Here is a 22100-nt window from a genome sequence, read left to right as displayed (position 1 = left end):
TAAAAAATGGTACAAAAAAAATCCAGTTCTTTCCTGTTACCAAAGTGAATCAATTTTAAAAAGTTTCTAATGGGAATAAGGAATAAGTTTAAGACACTATTTGTGGTTTACTAGTATATCCTGCAATAGTTTATCAAATGCCAATTATTGATTTTAGCATTTGCAATACAAAAGGTTTAGAAATATACTTAAATATAGTCAGATATGTCGGTAACATGAAAGAATCTTGAGTAACAGGACAACGGTAACAGGACAGAGTTGGTAACAGAAAGGATTTTTCTGCTTTATTTTAAAGTTTAAGAAAAATAAATCATTTTAGATTGGTCACAATTGGAAGATAACAGCAAACAATGTCATTTATCCTTTGAAACTGTATTTGAAAGATGAAAAATCTGCCCAGGTAATGAAAAATTCTAAAATAAATTCCTTTCTGTTACTATCTACTATACTAGAATTGCACAATGTTCTCTGCTGTTATCAAAAGCAAAAAACCAATTTTTTTTTTATTCAATATACTAATTGTCTTGAACATCCTTCCTGTTACTGATGATGGTTATGCTGTTACTTTTGATCAGGTAACATGACAGAACGTAACAGAAAGGAATTACGCGATAGTTTTTGTCCTTTTTATCACATTAAATGTAAGTGTATTTCCTGTGACATATAACTTTTAAAAAGATGATATAAAAACACACTTAATGTTGTGGTGCACACTTAAAAAGATTCTCAGAAAGTGTAAAAAAAGGCTATAACAGGATAGAACACCAATAAGTATTTTTCTATAAATTCTTACCTTGGATGGGCTTGAATTTTCAAACCTGGCCGCCTTTCCAACTATTTTTTTTTTACTAATACATTCAGGGAATGATGCTCTTCACAATACATAATGGGAAAATAACTTTTGGTCTTGTAAACGTTTCCACAGGTAAAAAAAACCCCAGTGGTAACAGGAGGGAAATCACCCCTGGGGACAATTTTTTTTTCTCTTAAAGTTTGCAAAATTTTATTACATGCTATAGTTATAATATAAAAAGACAAATTAGGGGCAAGTTTATTAAATAATATATAATATATGTGAGAATCGGACGCCTGTTTAGTTAATTTGGATATTATTTGAATGATTTAGTTTTCAAAAAAACACAGGGGACAACATGATTTTAGGGGGGTTGAACATTTAAATTACAATATTTTATTGGAAGAAATATAAGAATGAGTGTTTAATTGGCAGGCCATGGTGCATTATATAATTTAGTTTATAATACTAAAACTTAAAATTTTCAAAAAAGATGGTTGAATAAAAAAATAATTGCTGGTGAAGTGCGGGACATGGAAATTAGACTTTTTCAGATATTGTCTCATTTCTATTTTGCGTGACTGTATTTATACATCACGTTATACTTTGAACGACAAAATTATTTCATGTCTACCTGTGCGAATTTCAAACGCGCAATTTTACACCGGTACTCAAAACCCTCCTTCCTTGATGGGTTCATTTTACATAGACAAATAAAATCGTATAATATAATCAAAATGAGGATGTTAATTTGATGTATGCCTTTTTGTGCTTCTTCGTTACATTTGTTGTTTTTATAGTGATTAAGATGATAACACAATGTTGACTGCTGTACCCCAGACCTATTTTTGACATTTTTACCTATTGTGTCTGTTTGTTTTGTTCACGCATCGGTGACAATATAATGGAATTTGATGCGATTGTCATACAAGTGAAAGGTTTAGCTAGCTATAAAACCAGGTTCAATCCACCATTTTCTACATTTGAAAATGCCTGTACCAGGTCAGGAATATGACAGTTCTTTGTCCATTCGTTTTTATGCGTTTTGTCATTTGATTTTGCCATGTGATTATAGACTTTCCGAATTGATTTTCCTCTGAGTTCAGTATTTTTGTGATTTTACTTTTTCATATACTATGAATAAATTGTATTTGTCGCATAATTTACAATAAATTCCAATGGTTTACTGGGGGGGAGGGGGGTTCTGTACTATTCACGGCGGTAATTATAGTATATATATATATATATTTGTATGTTTATAGTATACAGAAAACAGAGTTAATAAAAATCGGTATTTGGAAAAAGGGGGAGGGCAAAAAAATGTGCCCAGTACCCCAAGTACCTTTGACTTATGATACCTCTCCTGAAATTCTCCAGTTATATATTTTTTTTACAGTTTTCATACGCTCTCGGTCCCCGCGATTTCGCGGGTGTGTTCTAGTCATTTTTATTATTATGAATGTTATCTTATTACATTTTTTAACTCTGTTCTACTTATTAGTTGCAGATGCATTATATTAACTTGCATAGCCAATGTATGTCACCTCTGACGTAAAATGTTTTAAAAATAGAAGAAAACGCCGATGCTTCTGATAAAACTTGATGAAACGTAGTGTTTTTTCCTACAGATATTTTTATGTAATAAATAGTTTTACAATCAAGATAAGAGGTTGTGTAATTTTAAGAAAACTAGTGTATGTTTTCAAGTTGATGATATATCATTTTACTTAATGCTGAGTGTATTTTTTAATTCCTTAGACATGTTATTCATTTTCTAAATCTTGCATCCTTCTTTTTCTGGTATACACGTATTGTTGTCCAGTGTATGTAAACTCTATGACATCTTGGAAGCAGAATATACAAAATCATAAAAATAGAAATACTCATATTCTACTGATTTTAATACTAAAAGACTTGGTACAATATAAGTTTTCGAGTTTTTCAAATCATGTTTAACACGAGAGACATTATTAGCTAGAAAGTACTAAGTATATTCTAGTATCTTATACAGTGTACTAGCTGCGGAACGGTAACTCTTAGGTCCTTATGATATTTTTTGACTATTTGCGGACCATCTATGGTCTTAGGTCTTATTGTTTGACTATTTGCGGACCATCTATGGTCCGCGAATAGTAAAAAAAATATCATAAGGATCAAAGACCTACGGTTCCGCAGCTAACAGTGTACATGCTTACGATTGTTTACTGTGAGTTTATCGTTTTATAATATGTCTGCATAAATTTTATGATATATCCAACATTGAATGTAACATAATCATGATAATATAAAATTGTATTTAAACAAAAACATTCAATGTAAAAACTTACCTTACTGAAGAAATGCATCCAATTCAAAACACTGTTAATCAAAAAGTTTAATTTAAACTAAATCAAATTAGATGCAGATGCATTATATTAACTTACATAACCAATGTATGTTGTAACAGTATTGGCTATAAATACCTTATCTATTTATACTACAGTAACACGACCTCATTATGTTAATGAGTTACACGTGCTAGGATAAGACATGCATTGTATACTGTGTATTGCTATAGTCGCCATTAAATAGTTATAAGTCTACTTGGATTATATACATCTCTATGCCTGCATCCAAATACTTAAATATGGTGTCAGATGTGGTAAATTAACTTTGACAAAGAACTAATATCCACGGAAAGCTCAGAAAGCGACACAGCCATCGGAGAAGAAATTGCACATGAACTAAAAGAACCACAAATAAACATGGCTGCCGCCGTCCCATCTTTAATTCCATTTCCTCAAAAATTTGATCTGGATGGAAATATTGTGACGAATTGGAGAAAATTCAAAAGAACATGGGACAACTACGAGATTGCGTCAGGACTATCAGAAAAAGATGCAAAATTACGCACAGCAACACTTTTAACTTGCGTCGGATCAGATGCAATGGACATTTTTGACGGGTTCGCGTTTGAAGAAGAAAATGACAGGAAAGATATTACAAAAGTTATTGAGAAATTCGAGGCATTCTGCGTAGGAAAAACGAATGAAACTTTTGAAAGGTACTCTTTCAATATGTGTGACCAAAAAGAATGCGACAGTATTGATGGATACGTGTCGAAACTAAGAAAACTCGTGAAAACGTGCAATTATGGACAACTTGAAGAAAGTCTCATCCGCGACAGGATCGTGTGTGGTGTAAGAGACAACACTTCGCGTAAGCGCCTACTTCAAGAGGATGGACTGACTTTACAAAAAAGTATAGACTTGTGTCGCTCATTCGAGCCAACTACGAAAAAACTACAAACAATGGCAGGATCTAACGGGATAAATGAAAGCACAGACATTAAAGCGGTAAGACACAAAACTGCTAAATTTCATAAGCGTAGACAATACAAGCATGACAAACAATCAGACAATAAGAAATTTCCAATGAAAGCAAACAATTGTGATTATTGTGGAAGGCAATGTGAGAAAGGAAAGTGCCCCTCATATGGCAAAAAATGCGATTCGTGTGGAAAATATAACCACTTTTCATCTCAATGCAGACAAGGAAAGTACATGAAAAGACGCTCTGAAGTAAAACATGTTAGTGTAAATGTATACACAGATGACAGCGAAAGTGAATTCGAAATCAACACAGTAGAATCAAGTGAAATAAACATGGTTCAAAGCAAAATATTCGCTAAGATGCTTCTAATTGATCAAAACAAGCAGATAAAATTCCAATTAGATAGCGGTGCAACAGCTAATCTAATCCCGAAGTCACTGGTGCATGAGTCACTCATTGAAGAAACTGATAACACACTAACGATGTATAACAAATCGCAGATGTCAGCGTATGGAATTTGCACGCTACGGTTGAAAAATCCTAAAACAAACAAACGCTATAATGTGAAATTTATAGTTGTCGGTGATGAATACACACCTCTGCTGGGGTCAAAGGCAATTCAGCAAATGAATTTGATTAAGATACAGTTTCACAACATACTGACGTATGAAAGGGGAAGTAACGTAAACGATTTTTCAATGCAGAACATTGTCAAAGAATATGCAGATATATTTGACGGAGAAGGAAGCTTTCAAGGACATTTGCACCTTGAAATTGATGAGACAATCACACCGGTGAAATCACCGTTAAGACGCATTCCAATCGCGATGAAGCCGAAATTGAAAAGTGAACTTCATCGCTTAGAAACAAACGGAGTGATTAAAGCGGTCGATACACCAACAGACTGGGTATCAAGTCTTGTAACCGTCAAGAAGCCGAATGGGAAACTTAGAATATGCATAGACCCAAAGCCTCTTAACAAAGCGTTAAAGAGAAGTCACTACCCTCTTCCGATTATAGATGATTTGTTGCCCGAGCTGAATAAAGTGAAAATATTCAGTAAATGTGATGTAAAAAACGGATTTTGGCATGTGAATATGGACGAATCGAGTAGTTACTTGACTACATTTGAAACACCGATGGATGAAAATGCCTTTTGGAATCTCGCCCGCCCCGGAATATTTTCAACAATTTCTAGAGCGCGAAATCGAAAATTTACCAGGTGTACGCACAGTCGCGGACGACATTCTTATATACGGTGAAGGAGATACGGTAGAAGAAGCAACTGCCGATCATGACATTAAGCTCAAAGCATTTCTCGACCGATGCCGTTCCAGAAATATAAAGCTAAATCGAGACAAATTTCAGTTACGCCTTACTGAAATGCCTTATATCGGACACCTACTTACAGCAGACGGCGTTAAGCCCGGTCCGGAGAAAATCGCTGCAATAACGCAAATGGATAAACCGAAAGATGTAAAAGGAGTTCAACGTTTACTGGGAATGGTAAACTATCTCACGAAATTTATGGAAAATCTAAGCGATTTGTGCGAGCCGATCAGAAATCTTACACACAAAGAAAATGCGTGGAAATGGACAGATGATCACGATAACGCCTTCGCACGAATTAAAGACGCAATAACCAAAACGCCAGTGTTAAGATACTTCGATCCGAAACTTAGCACAACCCTACAATGTGACGCGTCCGAAACCGGACTTGGTGCAACGTTAATGCAAAACAACCAACCAATCGCATACGCAAGTCGAGCGTTAACAAAAACAGAGCAAAACTACGCACAGATTGAAAAAGAACTGTTAGCTGTTGTATATGGTATGGAAAAGTTTCATCAATACACATACGGTAGAAACATGTTTGTGGAAAGCGACCACAAACCACTCGAAATTATCTACAAGAAGCCACTGTTTCAAGCGCCGAAACGACTTCAATGAATGCTCTTGAGATTGCAACGATATACCATAGAAATCAACTACAAACCAGGAAGATACATATACATAGCAGATACTCTATCGCGTGCGTACCTGAACAATGGAAACAACACATCGGAGAAACAGGACGAGATATGTCATGTTAGATCGGACATTGAAATGGAACTAGAAAACATAAACATGGGGGATTACCTTGCAATATCAGCAAAACGTCAGAAAGATATTGCCGATGCGACAATGAAAGAACCTATATTACTCAAACTTATCGACAAGGTAGCTAAAGGATGGAGAGAGATAAATATTCAACAGGATATCGCGCCGTACTATCACATCCGCGACGAACTTTCGATACAAGGTGGAATTATTGTGTAATTCCTAAGTGCATGCGGACAGAAATTTTAGAACAAATTCATACACATATCGGAATAGAAGGATGTTTAAAAAGAGCCCGTGAATGTGTATATTGGCCGCGTATGAATAGTGAAATCCGAGATTACATCAGCAAATGTGAAACGTGTCAGTCATACGGAATGAAACAACAAAAAGAGACTCTAGTGTCACAAGTTATTCCAGACCGACCTTGGGTTAAAGTAGGGACAGATCTATTCTCGTTAAACGATCACGATTACTTGATTACAGTGGACTATTTTAGCAGTTATTTTGAAATTGACAGATTAAGTGATACTACATCAAAAACAGTAATCAACAAGTTGAAACAACACTTTGTGCGTTACGGAATTCCACAATTCGTTTGCTCGGACAACGGACCACAATATTCATCTGAGGCATTCTGCGAATTCAGTAAGAAATGGGACTTTAAACATATATCACCTCAAGCCCAAGACATCCACAATCGAGTGGAAAACGCGGTGAAAACAGCAAAGCGTTTGATGAAAAAAGCCAAAAAGTCGCAATCCGATCCTTTAATTAATAGCGATTTTAAATTATCGAAACACTCCTCAACAAAGTACAAACTATAGCCCGGCTCAACAACTTATGAATAGGAGAACTCGAACACTGCTACCAACCAAATCTAGTTTACTCAAACCGGAACTAGCCGAAAGTGTGCGCGAGAATATTGAAAAAAGTAAAATAAGACAATCTCATTATTACAACCGCGGTGCGAGTGATCTTAAACAACTCAAACGCGGAGATATTGTCCGAATCGCGCCAGAAAGTAAGAAACAGTGGGAAAAAGGAATTGTCACGAACACTCACAGTGCAAGATCATACGACCTTAGAAAAGAAAATGGACAAATGATACGCCGAAACCGACGAGCCGTGCAAAAACAAATGACCAATACAAACCGTTTAATGAACCGGAGAACATAGAAGTTAATATAGATGTTCCTAAAACTGACAATCAAAACGAGACGCTAAGCAATTCAAAAGACAAAACAGAATCGGTACCGTCCGACCCATTGGTTACACGCTACGGGAGAAAGATTGAAAGACCAGCAAAATACAAAGACTTTGTTATGTCATAATATGAACTGAATGTACTTCGACTCTAGTTTTAGAATTAGAATAGAATAGAAAAAAGGACTTTAACTAAAATATTAATTTGAAAGTAATTATCAGTAATTTGTTAATTCAGAAAATAGACATTCGATTTTGATAGTTAATTTGGTTAAGTAATGTTAAAAGTAATATCTGTTAAATTCTTATAATTGATTTTAAAGCTTGATATATTATAGTAATTTAATTACACTCATTTGACAGTTTAAGATAAGACATTATCTTATTTTCTAAAAGAGAAAGGATGTAACAGTATTGGCTATAAATACCTTATCTATTTATACTACAGTAATACGACCTCATTATGTTAATGAGTTACATGTGCTAGGATAAGACATGCATTGTATATTGTGTATTGCTATAGTCGCCATTAAATAGTTATAAGTCTACTTGGATTATATACATCTCTATGCCTGCATCCAAATACTTTAATATATGTCACCTCTGACTTAAAATGTTTTAAAAATAGAAGAAAACGCCGATGCTCGTGATAAAACTTGATGAAACGAAGTGTTTTTTCTACAGTTTTTTTTATGTAAAAAATAGTTTTATAATCAAGATAAGAGGTTGTGTAATTTTAAGAAAAGTCGAACAACTAGTGAATGTTTTCAAGTTGGTGATATATCATTTTAATGCTGAGTGTATTTTTTAATTCCTCAGAGATAAGATAAGATAAATTTATTTTATTAAAGTGTCACATATTGATCTTACACCATAGTGAAATATTTACACAAGTACAATCACATAAAAAAAGATCAACACCCAGCCTAAAAAGACTTGTGAGACACTGTTATATACATATAAAACAGCTCAATCATACAATGTAAAAAAAAAAAAATAATAATATAAAAAAAAAAAGAAAAAAAAAGGAAATGATAAGAAATCTCATGTATTTATATTGCAAACCTGATAAATTAAACGGACTAATAAAAATTAGATTTTGAAAGAAATGTAAGAATGTTAAATACACCTAGTTTAAAAATTGCGTCTAACGACTAAAACAAAGTTATGGGTAAAACTACGATAAGAATAAAATATTTCTATACATTGTAATTTAAAATTAATAAAAGTTATAGAAAAAAGAGAAAGTAAATTGAATCAACAGTACATTTAAACCACTTTCAACAATTTAAAAAAAATATAAAAAAAATATATATATATATTTAAAATGTTCTATCGACATATTACATAAACTATTACAATACATATATTTTCATTATTTATGTACCAAAAGTTATTTCCCTTAATTAATATATATTTTCTTTAAATTATCTTTTTACCCTGATAAAAAGAATAGGCTTTATGGACAATTATGCGTTATAAAAATTTTTCCTCCTGACATAGAATTAGTGAATAGAGTAGGACAGTGTTACTTGAATGTCATTACATGTCATTAAAGCATTGAACTTGAGCTCTGTACTCATGTTTTCAAAATTTTCAATACATTGACGTGCCTTTTGAAACAATTCATATCTAATGTCTTCATACAGAGTGCAAACCATTAAAAAGTGAGTTTCGTGTTCAATATCATTCAATTTACAAAATTTACATATAGTCTATTATTCAATGGAATCTGCGGTCTGGTGTATCTCCCTGTCTCTACAGCTAGGGGTAGCGATCCACTGCGGAATAATGCCATCATTGAGTTCGAGTTACGTTTCTTGGTAAAAGCGAGAGAATATACTGTTCTGTTTTAACACTTTGCTTGTAAATACGGTAAGTCCTTAGCTTGTTGCCGTTAGCATTGTTTCTGTCGATATATAAATCTTTCTCGAAATCAGCCTGGTCAAAGTTCGTTAGTTTTTATACGACCGCAAAATTTGAAAAATTTTTCGTCGTATATTGCCATCACGTTGGCGTCGTCGTCTGCGTCGTCGTCGTCGTCGTCGTCGTCGTCGTCTTCGTCGTCGTCGTCGTCGTCGTCGTCGTCCGAATACTTTTAGTTTTCGCACTCTAACTTTAATAAAAGTGAATGGAAATCTATGAAATTTTAACACAAGGTTTATGACCAGAAAAGGAAGGTTGGTATTGATTTTGGGAGTTTTGGTCCCAACATTTTAGGAATTAGGGGCCAAAAAGGGCCCAAATAAGCATTTTCTTGGTTTTCGCACTATAACTTTAGTTTAAGTTAATAGAAATCTATGAAATTTTGACACAAGGTTTATGACCACAAAAGAACGGTTGGGATTGATTTTGGGAGTTTTGGTTTCAACAGTTTAGGAATTAGGGGCCAAAAAAGGGCCCAAATAAGCATTATTCTTGGTTTTCGCACAATAACTTTAGTTTAAGTAAATAGAAATCAATGAAATTTAAACACAATGTTAATGACTACAAAAGAAAGGTTGGTATTGATTTTGGGAGTTTAGGTCCCAACAGTTTAGGAATTAGGGGCCAAAAAGGGACCCAAATAAGCATTTTTCTTGGTTTTCGCACCATAACGTTAGTATAAGTAAATAGAAATCTATGAAATTTAAACACAAGGTTTATGACCATAAAAGGAAGGTTGGTATTGATTTTGGGAGTTTTGGTCCCAACAGAATAAGGGGCCCAAAGGGTCCAAAATTAAACTTTGTTTGATTTCATCAAAATTGAATAATTGGGGTTCTTTGATATGCCGAATCTAACTGTCATGACTGTGTATGTAGATTCTTAACTTTTGGTCCCGTTTTCAAATTGGTCTACATTAAGGTCCAAAGGGTCCAAAATTAAACTTAGTTTAATTTTGACAAAAAATGAATCAGTTAGGTTCTTTGATATGCTGAATCTAAAAATGTACTTAGATTCTTGATTATTGGCCCAGTTTTCAAGTTGGTCCAAATCGGGGTCCAAAATTAAACTTTGTTTGATTTCATCAAATATTGAATAAATGGGGTTCTTTGATATACCAAATCTAACTGTGTATGTAGATTCTTCATTTTTGGTCCTGTTTTCAAATTGGTCTACACTAAAGTCCAAAGGGTCCAAAATTAAACTTAGTCTGATTTTAACAAAAATTGAAATCTTGGGGTTCTTTGATATGCTGAATCCAAAAATGTACTTAGATTTTTTATTATGGGCCCAGTTTTCAAGTTGGTCCAAATCAGGATCTAAAATTATTATATTAAGTATTGTGCAATAGCAAGTCTTTTCAATTGCACTTTATTGCGCAATGGCAAGAAATATCTAATTGCACAATATTGTGAAATAGCAAAATTTTTTTTAATTAGAGTTATCTTTCTTTGTCCAGAATAGTAAGCAAGAAATATCTAATTGCAAAATATTGTGCAATAGCAAGATTTTTTTTTAATTGGAGTTATCTTTCTTTGTCCAGAATCAACTTAAATCTTTGTTATATACAATATACAATATATATTCACTTTTTACTACCAACTGATAAATTAAAATAATCTTTACCATTCAGTGATAACAAGCAGTTTTTTTACATCTTAATATTTTATGATGTATTTAAATGAGTAGTTATTGTTGCAAACTCCATTAGAAATTTTAATTGAGATTAGTTTTGGAATAAGGGAAAGGGTGATGTGATTAAAAAAATTGGGTTCAATTTTTCTCATTTGAAATTTCATAAATAAAAAAGAAAATTTCTTCAAACATTTTTTTGAGAGGATTAATATTCAACAGCATAGTGAATTGCTCTAAGAGAAAACAAAAAAATTTAAGTTCATTAGAACACATTCATTCTGTGTCAGAAACCTATGCTGTGTCAACTATTTAATCACAATCCAAATTTAGAGCTGAATCCAGCTTGAATGTTGTGTCCATACTTGCCCCAACCGTTCAGGGTTCAACCTCTGCGGTCGTATAAAGCTACGCCCTGCGGAGCATCTGGTTCACTTATGAGGCGCATCGCCGTTTTAACACTGATAGTGGCGTTATGAACAATATCAGCAACATGTATATCGTTTGCAAGTTTGTCTTTGATGATTCTACCCTTTTCGTCGCCGCGAGGCCCACGCTGCTACTTTTGATATAAGTCTATCATCCTTAACTCGTATGATTTTACATTTTAGACGTAGGCATGATAGTTTTTGCTTCGTATAACATGAGGTTAGTCCAAGATCTCCGCGCACCGCTGTGTTGGAGGTTCGCTTCCCAACTGCAAGAAAGTATTTTGCAGCTTTTTTCTGTACATTGTGAATTACTCTGTGAGATTTGTATCCCCAAACAGAACTACCATAGAATAAAACTGGTTCTACCATCGTCGTATAAAGTTTGTGATAAACGTTACAGGTCATACCACCTGTCGCTATGAATTTACGAAAAAGGGCTCCCAAAGCTCTACTGGCTGATTTAGAAAGTTCTGTAACTGCCTTTTCTAGTGTTAAGAACTCATCGAACCAAAGTCCAAAATATTTGTATGAGTCAATATATTCTAAGTTGTGAGCTCCACATTCAAAATCAAAGTCTGACTGAGGTATCGAAGGATTTCTAAAATGCACTACTTTGGTTTTTGACCGATTGACTTCAAGTTTCCAGTCATCACACCAAGACGCAACCTCATTAAGCATTCTCTGTAGTTTGTGTTCATCCGGCGCAATAACAGCTATGTCATCGACATACAGTAGTATGCTTATTTGATTTGAAAAACTCGAAAACTAATATTGTACCAATTGTTATTTGTATGGAGAGTTGTCTCATTGGCACTCACACCACATCTTCCTATATCTATTAGCTCAATATCGTCAATCTTAATACTACACTTTAAAATGTTTACTCGTTCAGCCAGGTCATTTATATACACCGCAAAAAGACTAGGCGACATCAAACATCCTTGTTTAACCCCTGAATCGACGTTGAACCATGGTGTAAGACGGTTGTTAACTTTCACGGAGCATTTAACATCAAAGACATGTTATTCATTTTCTAAATCTTGCATTCTTTATTTTCTTTATTACATGAATCTTCTTTTTCTGGTATACATATGTTGTCCAGTGTATGTAAACTCTATGAAATGTTGGAAGCAGAATATACAAAATCATAAAAATAAAAATACTCATATTCTACTAATTTTAATACTAAAAGACTTGGTACAATATTAGTTTTCGAGTTTTTCAAATCATGTTAAACACGAGAGACATTATTAGCTAGAAAGTAATAAGTATATTCTAGTATCTTATACAGTGTACTAGCTGCGGAACCGTAGCTCTTAGGTCCTTATTAAATTTTTTGACTATTTGCGGACCATCTAGGGTCTTAGGTCTTATTGTTTGACTATTTGCGGACCATCTATGGTCCGCGAATAGTAAAAAAATATCGGCATAAAGACCAAAGACCTACGGTTCCGCAACTAACAGTGTACATGCTTACAATTGTTTACTGTGAGTTTATCGTTTTATAAAATGTCTGCATAAATTGTATGTTATATCCAACATTGAATGTAACATAATATAAAATTGTATTTAAACAAAAACATTCAATGTAAAAACTTACATTACTGAAGAAATGTATCCAATTCAAAACACGGTTAATCAAAAAGTTTAATTTAAACTAAATCAAATCCGACGTTATTTTCTACAAGTGCATGAGAAAACAATTGTGCGTGCATCTTGATTGGTGTTTATGAAAATGTTGACAGACATATGATCAGATATTTTATTCCAATAAAAGGGCCCATGAAGAGCAAAGTAAGTTATTACAATGATTTTAATATTTGACACAATAATATTGATAATCATTTATAGATTAAACTTGGCACTTGTGTTTGACATTTCGAAATTTTTACAACTTATCAAAATGGTACCATATAACTTTTTTCTCAAGGGATTATAAAGGTTACATTGACATATAAAGTGTTCTTCATCTCAACCTTTTCCAATGCTGGGAATACACAAATAGAATCTATTTCTACTGCCTATCCACATAGTACAAAGTTTTAAAGACCTGTACCTCCTTCTTATTTCCATTGTAATCAAAAACATTTTTTTTTTATATTCGATGAAATTCTATTTGAAGGGAAAGTTCATTTACACAGCTGGACGTAATACGCTAGATTAAGCTTTGCATGAACATGAATATAAAAATGCTCCTTTTTGTAATTCCCAAACTTTGATGTAAAATTAAAATATGAATTTGATTTGATACTGTCCACTAAGATACAATGGCGTTATCGATTTACCCGCTATTGTTTAATTATTATAGATCTATCAAATGTTGAGAGGATCATACAGATTGTACACAACTTAGTTTTTTTATACCCTCTGAAGCATTCCCCATCCCCCCCACCCCCCACCCCCACCACCACCACCAAAATCAACGATAATAATATAAAATATTCTTATTATATATATATAATAAGGATATAAACAGATTTTTTCAAAATTAATTAAATCAATGTAAACTACTGCTTACAGTATACAGTATAACATTACATATTATGTAAATAATCTAGATATGAATATCATTTGAAGAAAAAAAGATTCAATCCAATCCAATTTTATATTTGTCAATTTTGACGTCCCATTTTGAGAGTAAAATATCTATCGCAATTAATGTAGAGCTGATAATGGCTTTGATTTATTGATATTTTTCTCAAATCGATTCATACATTTTTACACAAATAATATGTATGTATCAATCATCTAATCTTACAACTACAGGGCGGTTCTAACAGATATATTTGGGAATTCAATGTGTCGCCGAACATTAAAAACCAATAAGAATGCAGAGTGTTTGCGCATGACGGTTTCGATGTCATTCCGTTTTTAATAATTATTTCATTCAGAATACTTTTAAAGCCGGAACTGTTAACTGCAACATATATGCATACATTAATCTCTCCAATAGAGATTTAATATTTCGCATATTATTATACATTAATCTCTCCGATAGGGATTAATTATCCAGTCAACTAAATTACATATTTATCTCTCCAATAGAGTTTAATTATTGTAACAAATACTGCAACACTTATCTCTCCAACAGAGACAGTGATCAGTATTACAGTCAACTAAATTACATATTAATCTCTCCAATAGAGTTTAATTATTGTAACAAATACTGCAACACTTATCTCTCCAACAGAGACAGTGATCAGTAATACAGAATCCACCTATTCAATATATTGCCTGCTAACAGGTCAATTTGAACTTACTACTAAACGTAAACAAATTAACGTGAGAACCTTAAGATAATGTCTATGAAAAACAGACACATCAAGTCTCGTGATGAAATCACCCATTATTGCATACCAGAAACACAAGAACTTGAAAGAATATTTAACATCTTGTAAACTTAAAAAGAATGTAGTAGATTAAGCTATATCACAATCTTCGCAATTTAATATAAAGAAAACAGAAAGATGATTCACTGAGTGTCGTGCCCCAGAATTTTCGTTTATTTTTATCATGTTGCTGTAAGGCTAGGGTACCTGATGAGGATAATGCCTAGGTAATATAAAACCTAAACCGAAACACCAGGTGAAATTACATCATCAAATCAATTATTTCTTACCAATATCTATGCGTATATATGCGTGTATGATTTTACTATTGAAGTAATAATAAATAGATACTTGCCTACATAGTTTGGTTCAAAACGAAACTAATAGTAATATTTACAGACTATTTCAAATATTTAAATACATGAACATAAACTATATATGTATTTAATGATACGATAAGTCACTGATTCTCTGAAGATATCTACTGTTACAAAAATAGAAGAGTGTGTCCTAGAGATAATATGGAGATGTTTGGATTGCTTAAGGACTCGTTCTTATTTCAACATCTCTGAAGATTTATGCTGTTACAAGAAAAGGAGAATTGTGTCTTAGGAGTTGTATTGAGATATTTGGATTGGTTAAGGACTCATTTTTATTTAAACAGAGCCGAAATATTGTAAGATAAATTACAAATGTAAGAACAGTGTTCCCATTTCTTTTTTTTTGCTAGATTGGAGAACATATAAAAAGGGATCGAGACATCAAATACATCGCAGATATAATTTTCTGTAAAGTGTTTGTTCAGCTGAAGGGCCACTCATATCTTATTAATTAAGTTTAAACTTGGCTCTTCTAGTCTTAAAGTCATATGAAAAGAGTTTCTTAAAATTATAATGTTATCGAAATTATTAAACCAATGCATGCATATATATATATACGTTACTAAATCCTTTAGGCCTATGCATATATACGTTACTAAATCCTTTAGGCCTATGCACATTTTTTTATTACGAGTCCATAACATATAATCGACAAAAATATTTCGTTCAGTAGAATCTTTGACAGCTGATTAACTTTCGTGATTTATTGCCGAAGTTTACCAAACGTGGCCGTAATACAAAATTAACACAGACTCATGGAGTACGTGAATAGTAAGTGAGATGATAGAAATAAGAAGATGTGGTATGAGTGCCAATGATACAACTCTCCATAGGCGAGTGACTTAACCAAAGACGCTTAGTTAACGACTTTAATGCACCCACCTAACACACGGCTGTATTATATATCATTCGAAAGCTATTAATCTGTACTTTCTGTTTTGCCCGGTCGTAAAAAAATCGTACGGTGCAATTTTTGTTAAATCAAGGTCAAAGGTCATGAAAAAACATTCCAATTTTTGCGATTACTAAATAAAACGCCATTTTCTAATTCTTGTACCATAAAATTTTCCAAAAGATCATATGAACTTTATGGAACATGATACATAATTTCCAAATCAAACAAAAAATACGAGATTCGATGCGCAAAATTTCCCGAAAATTGAAATTTATCACAAATCCTAAAAAAATGAAAAATTATTCAAAAAGCAAAAAATATCTTGGGGAATCGATATTTGTATGCTAAAAAAATAGATCAATGTATATGTTTTAGGTCAAGGAATATTTGTTTTGTAATTTTAAGATGCAATTATAAATTATTGTTCATGGAACAGCTTTCTATTGAAGTGTTTGCAGTTGCCCAAAAATCTGCCATCTGCACATCGCTAATTGTGAATATCAGGGAGGAGAATGATTTTCCATAATAAAAGAAGGGGTATTTAAAGTAAGAAAAGAATATATGCGAGGTAATTGAGGTTAAAATATGTTTTTTTACGAAGTCAAATTTTTTTACTTTTTGTAATCATGTTTAAATGCAAACATTACTTTGCGACTAAATCGTAGGCAACATTGAAATAAGTAACCTTGTTTAGAAACACTTGGTTGTCTAAAGCGGGATGTAAACGAACTAAATAAAATGCGACTGCTTCTTATTTAGTTTAAAATCGTGTTATAGTAAGTCATATTAAATGTGTTTAGAAGTTTAATCGCTTTAATTATTTGAATAAAAGATGCTTTGAGTATTTTCTACATAAACTTTAAAAATACAAATGCATGTCATTGTGTATGTAAAACACTATAAGCAGTTGTGAAATAACAAAATGAAAAAGTAAAATACCCTTCCTGACCTCATAAGATCATTCGCTGTTTTAGGAGTGTTCGTTTTCATGGTATGCTGTGTTTTTTGGACTGTTGTTTGTCTCTTGGACTTTAATTTTATTTTGTTCATGGTTTTAATTAACTTTATTTGATTCATGGTTTGAGATGTTGATTGTCCCTTTGGTATTATTTTACTTTAAAGACATTAACTTGCAGTTATGAAAATCGGCCAAAAAAACACCTCAATTTTAAAGTAAAGTGAAGAAGATTAACGCAATAACACAAATATCCGCGAAAATAAGTTAATTTGCTCACGGTGATATATATATAGAACCAAATCGTTATCATGATACATTTAGCTACACTGATCTATAATTTTAAAACCTTTTACTACTTGAATAGTGACGAAATATATCAAAGGGACATCAAACTCATAATTAAAAACGAACTGACAAAGCCGGGCAAAAAACTAACAAGGCAAGCAACAGTATACAAAACACAACATATAAAACTACAGATTGAGTAACACAAACCCCCCAAAAAAATTTTGAGTGAACTCAGGGGCTCCCAAAGGGTAGGCAGATCATGTTCTACATGTGACACCCGTCTTAGTTTAAACATATTTATTTATAGTGGATTGGGAAACAAGTTTTGCAACTTAAATTATTCGCCTTCCACTTTGCGGGTGCGAGTGCTGCCTTGTAGCGGTATTAGCCTGCTCTTTTTCGAAATCTACAAAGGTGTGTTTAACGTGCAAGAGATATGGCTCTCTCTTAACACGGGTCAGCCATTTATCCTCCCCTTCCGACGGACTTTCATCGTTTCCTCAAGACCATACTCCCCAATGGTGTCAAGGAAGAGCCGAAAATTCAGTCCCTGAAATTTTCATCACGGAACGGGAATCGAACCAGGAACCTTTGTGTTAGTAGTCCGATGCACTAACCACTACACCACGGCTCTCTTTTACCCGTCTTGTGGCTCATGTATTTCCTAACTCGGTGCCAAGCCTTATTCGGTTGGTGACATTCATGGCAGAATTGACGGCAATTTAGTTACGTCGATGGAACTTATCAGTCGTCATCTGGCGAAACAGATATCTCATAATTGTCAACCAACTCGTAGTGGCGTCCATGAAATTTTCAAAGGGATGATTTCAACTTTGCATTTGAACTCTGGTTTAAAACATGTTTAAACCACCATTTTTCTTCAAATGTCCTGTACCAAGTCAGGCATATGGCAGTTGGTATCGAATAATCTGTTTCTTTGTATGTTGGCGTTTGTTTTTGTAGCAGTTCTGTGTTTCTGTTATATCGTTGTGATCCTCTTATAGTTCATGCGTTTTCCTAGTTTTTGCTTTGTGACCCGGATTTATTTCAGTTACTAGTAAATCGATTGATGACCATTGAATAGCGGTATAATATAGTTGCCTTTATTTCAGAGGAGTTGAGGCTCAATGAAATCGGTCTCCTCCTTTAGTAGTATAGATATGCAGGCGATGCTATAATGCTGTTACATAGAAATGAAAAGGTTATAATTTGGTAGTAAGGGGTGTTTTTATGGGTTGTTTTATGCTCATCTCCTTTGTCGTAAAACTTGTTCTCAACCAACCCTCATCATCGATTTCAAGATACGTGATAGAGTAAACTATATTTGTTGAGTCTTTTATTTTCAATTTCAATGGAAAATACGAGTCCAACATTGTCACAAATTTTACACTATTCAGTGAGATGACATCATCTATATAATGGAAAGTGAAGTTTCAAGATAATGATAGCTTCTTGTCAGTCGTCATCAGAAACTTTTGCATGAAGTCATTCTCGTATGAAAAATGAACTAGTCATTCAAGCTATTCAGGAAGTCTAGTTGTAACTAGAATCGTTGCGTATTAATGGATATTTTTCTTCAAAATTATTCTTATTTGATGAATTAATGCATGTAAACAATAAACAACAGAATTTAAGCAATCAAGTAGTCCAGTTTTATAATATGTTTACTAGTTTTTGAAATTCTTTGAAATTTCAATTTTCATCAATTTATTTTCTATTTATTTTGGTCTAGATTTTCAATTCACATTAAATAAATAAAATGTCTTTTCACTACATCAATATTTATAATGAAGCTACAAATCAAACAATTAGAAAAGTCGAAATATGTTTTTTTCAGTCTGGTAGTTACAATGCAGATTGCAATCTCTTGGTTTCACTCCCTTTATTTCAAGCAATAAGATGATTCGCGCACATATTTTTTTACTCTAAATTTTTCAGATTCTTAAGAATTTGTTTATTAAATCTTATATTGACCACATACAATGTTTAAATAGGAAGAAATGCTTAAAAGCTGTTTTTTCGCAGATGGCGGTATTTTGGGCAACTGTATGAGTTGTTATGATTTGCTGTTTGATTAGAAGTAAGCATAATTTTAGGAAATTTTATGATGTCAAAAACTTCTTTGATAGTCATTAAAGGATTTTACTTAGTTTTAATTGATTAGTATTTGCACCAGAAAGAAAAATTTGGGTTTTCACACATTTTGTTAACTTTTACTCGAATTTCAGGAAACATGTGCTCTCTGTTAAACATGTCAAAAACACGCTTTAAATATAAAAAAAATGCATTTGAATAATTACTGTTAATCTCTCTGCTAAAAGTTTAAATTGTTTGCATATGTGAATTTAGTATATAAAAGTCATATTATGCAATCAGGCTGAAATCTTAGAAAATATGCACTTATTCGTCCTTGACCTTTGATCTTGATTTGACGGAAATTGCACCGTACGATTTTTTTACGACCGGGCAAAACAGATAGTACAGATGTGTAGCTTTCAAATGATATATAATTTAGCCGTGTGTTAGGTAGGTGCATTAAAAATTTAATTTTATGGTTAAAGTCACTCGCCTTCCATCCAGGTCACAATGTCGGTAAAAAGTAAACATTTATAGGTCAAAGTACGACCTTCAACACGCAGCCTTCAATTTGGTTCACACCGATAAGCAATCTATTAAGGGCCCAAAAATGACTTTTTAAAACAATTCAAATAGGAAAACCCAAGATCTAATCTATATAAAAACGAGAAACGAGAAACACTTATGAACCATATCAACAAACGACAACCACTGAACAGGCTCCTGACAGGTGCATACGAATGCACCGGGTTTAAACGTTTTTAACTGGTGCCAACCTTCACCTTAACCTGAAACAGTGGTGTAATATTATGTACAACATAAAAAAAACACTATAAAATAACACTTGAAATGTCTTAACTCGATCAAAAAGACATATATATAATAGACAAAAACAAGCAAACATATACTAAACGTAAACTTGCACAAAACGGCGTTATATAAAATAACCGGTACACAGGTAAATTTAAATATACTAATTTTGTTGTTAGGAGTACGGAAATACTTTTTACAAAATAAATAATTTGTAGTTCACAATATGAATACAGAAGTGAACATTTATCGTCATACTTAATACTTTAATATTAAAGGTGGTACATATTAAGAATAGTGAGACGAGGTATAATACAAAATAAGAAAACATTGAATAACAAAAATGCATTACAAAATATGTCAAAAGGTAAAATTAACAGGAAAGTTCGATTTAAGAGTACTCTCAGTTACTGAAAGCTAGTTAAAAGCCGAAAACATTTAATAATAAAAAGTCATGCATCAGAGACTAACACTATTTTACTTCCACGTTTGTCTATCTTTCTGTAATCACGGTTTTCCTTCGCACTTGCGCTATGCTGTTGCCGAAGTTCAAACGAAGGTTCTCATACAGTCAGGATTCTACTTCGTCAAAAGTATCTCCCCATTACGCCAGTTCATTTTCAAAATCGTAGAAATGGAAGCCATTGTAGGGGTGACGCGCTGCCAATTTTGCTCATGGAAACCGATAAATTTATCCACATTGCGCCATTACGATCCTGATATGCCAGTTGTATTTTAAAAGACAAATATATCAACTAGCAAATGAGCATCAGTTAAATAAATGATCTTGTCTGCATTGATTCAACTTAAAACTATTGTCTGATCGGTTGTCAGGTGGAATTTTCGAAAATTCATAAACATTTAAAAAAATTCTAATTAAATATTTCGCGGAAGGGCAGACTAGATTTTTTTTAGTGGTTGAAGACTATAAACCCTAGTTATCATACACACAAAATTATAATTTTTCGAAGATATGCAAGTACTTTTAGTAAAAAAATAGCTATTCGAATACACCTACTCTGTTTTTGTGATTCATTAGATAGGTATTTCCCTTGACCCATATATTTCATCTTTTAGCACTGTGATTTTTTTATGTTATAAAGTCAACCTGTAGCTTTGATATGTAAAAATGATAGAAACCGTGAAGCGAGACGATGTATGAAATATTCTTGCTTTCAACGATATCAAGACAAAATATTCAACTCAAACACGCCCTCTTTTCGATACAATTGTTATCCTTTTTTTGGAATTTTTTCTTGAGTCACATAATGGACGGGCAGACACGAAAATTACTGAACTAATAGATTGATATGTTTTCCGTCCGTGGTAAAAAAAAAAAGTTAAAAATCGGAGGTTATGCATTTTCTACATCCAACTTGAAAGATACTCATGTCGTCGACTTGATATCTAATTGTTCTGCTTAACTATGTTCTAGATAAATTGAAAAATTATGCAAATGGTGTTTTTAAATAAAACACTTCGTAATTAAGAAGAAAATTGTCATTTTATTTGTTTTATATTAACTTTTAAATTTTTTGTCACTATAGTAAACATTACAGTAAACATTTATCGCCTTCTCTAACAAAGAGCTTCGATTCTTTTGTTCTATTTCAACCGGGTTTCCGACTGCATAGTGATGGTCACTGCATACAGAAAAGCTATCGGCAAATTAGCGTACGGGAAGACAATAATTCAATAGCAGTACATTTATGAAGATTTTGATAAGATAAAGGATCATTTTAAAAGAAAGTCTATGTATACGTATTTGATAGTAAAACTTAGCTATCCAAGTATATAAAACATCTCAGTGTTAATTCGTGGGGGCATACGTGACTCAATTTGCGCAATCCTCCCAAAATCGGTAGGAACAACACCAGCGAATTTCTTGTCTCGCCTGTATATATCTCAACAAAGTTCAGTTCCAGAATTAGCTGACATACAGCATGGAGTATTAAGAAAACTAT

At 32.9% G+C, this 22100-nt stretch overlaps 1 protein-coding gene and 1 long non-coding RNA gene across 5 annotated transcripts in view; one reads left to right on the top strand and one right to left on the bottom strand.

The window, feature by feature from the left end:
* LOC143079369 (uncharacterized) overlaps positions 1-3254 on the bottom strand; it is a 33452-nt gene extending 30198 nt beyond the window's left edge. For 2 of the 4 annotated variants that reach the window (XM_076254649.1, XM_076254650.1), the window contains exon 1: positions 3121-3250. Coding sequence is in view for 1 of the 4 variants with exons in the window: in XM_076254650.1 (XP_076110765.1) it covers positions 3121-3138 (18 nt within the window). In the remaining 3 variants the exon portion in view is untranslated. Of the gene's footprint in view, positions 1-3120 lie in introns of all 4 variants that reach the window. The other 2 variants (XR_012979400.1, XM_076254647.1) reach the window with 2 other exon arrangements.
* Positions 3255-6422: 3168 nt separating this feature from the next.
* On the top strand, positions 6423-7959 carry LOC143079370 (uncharacterized). Its single transcript, XR_012979401.1, has 2 exons — positions 6423-6761; positions 7397-7959. It is a non-coding gene; the product is annotated as an uncharacterized LOC143079370 (long non-coding RNA).
* Positions 7960-22100: the final 14141 nt, after the last annotated feature.

Source organism: Mytilus galloprovincialis, chromosome 6 (genome assembly GCF_965363235.1).
Source record: "Mytilus galloprovincialis chromosome 6, xbMytGall1.hap1.1, whole genome shotgun sequence".
Lineage (NCBI taxonomy): Eukaryota > Metazoa > Mollusca > Bivalvia > Mytilida > Mytilidae > Mytilus > Mytilus galloprovincialis.
The sequence above is the reverse complement of the archived record's forward strand: the minus strand, read 5'-3'. Positions and strand labels throughout refer to the sequence as shown.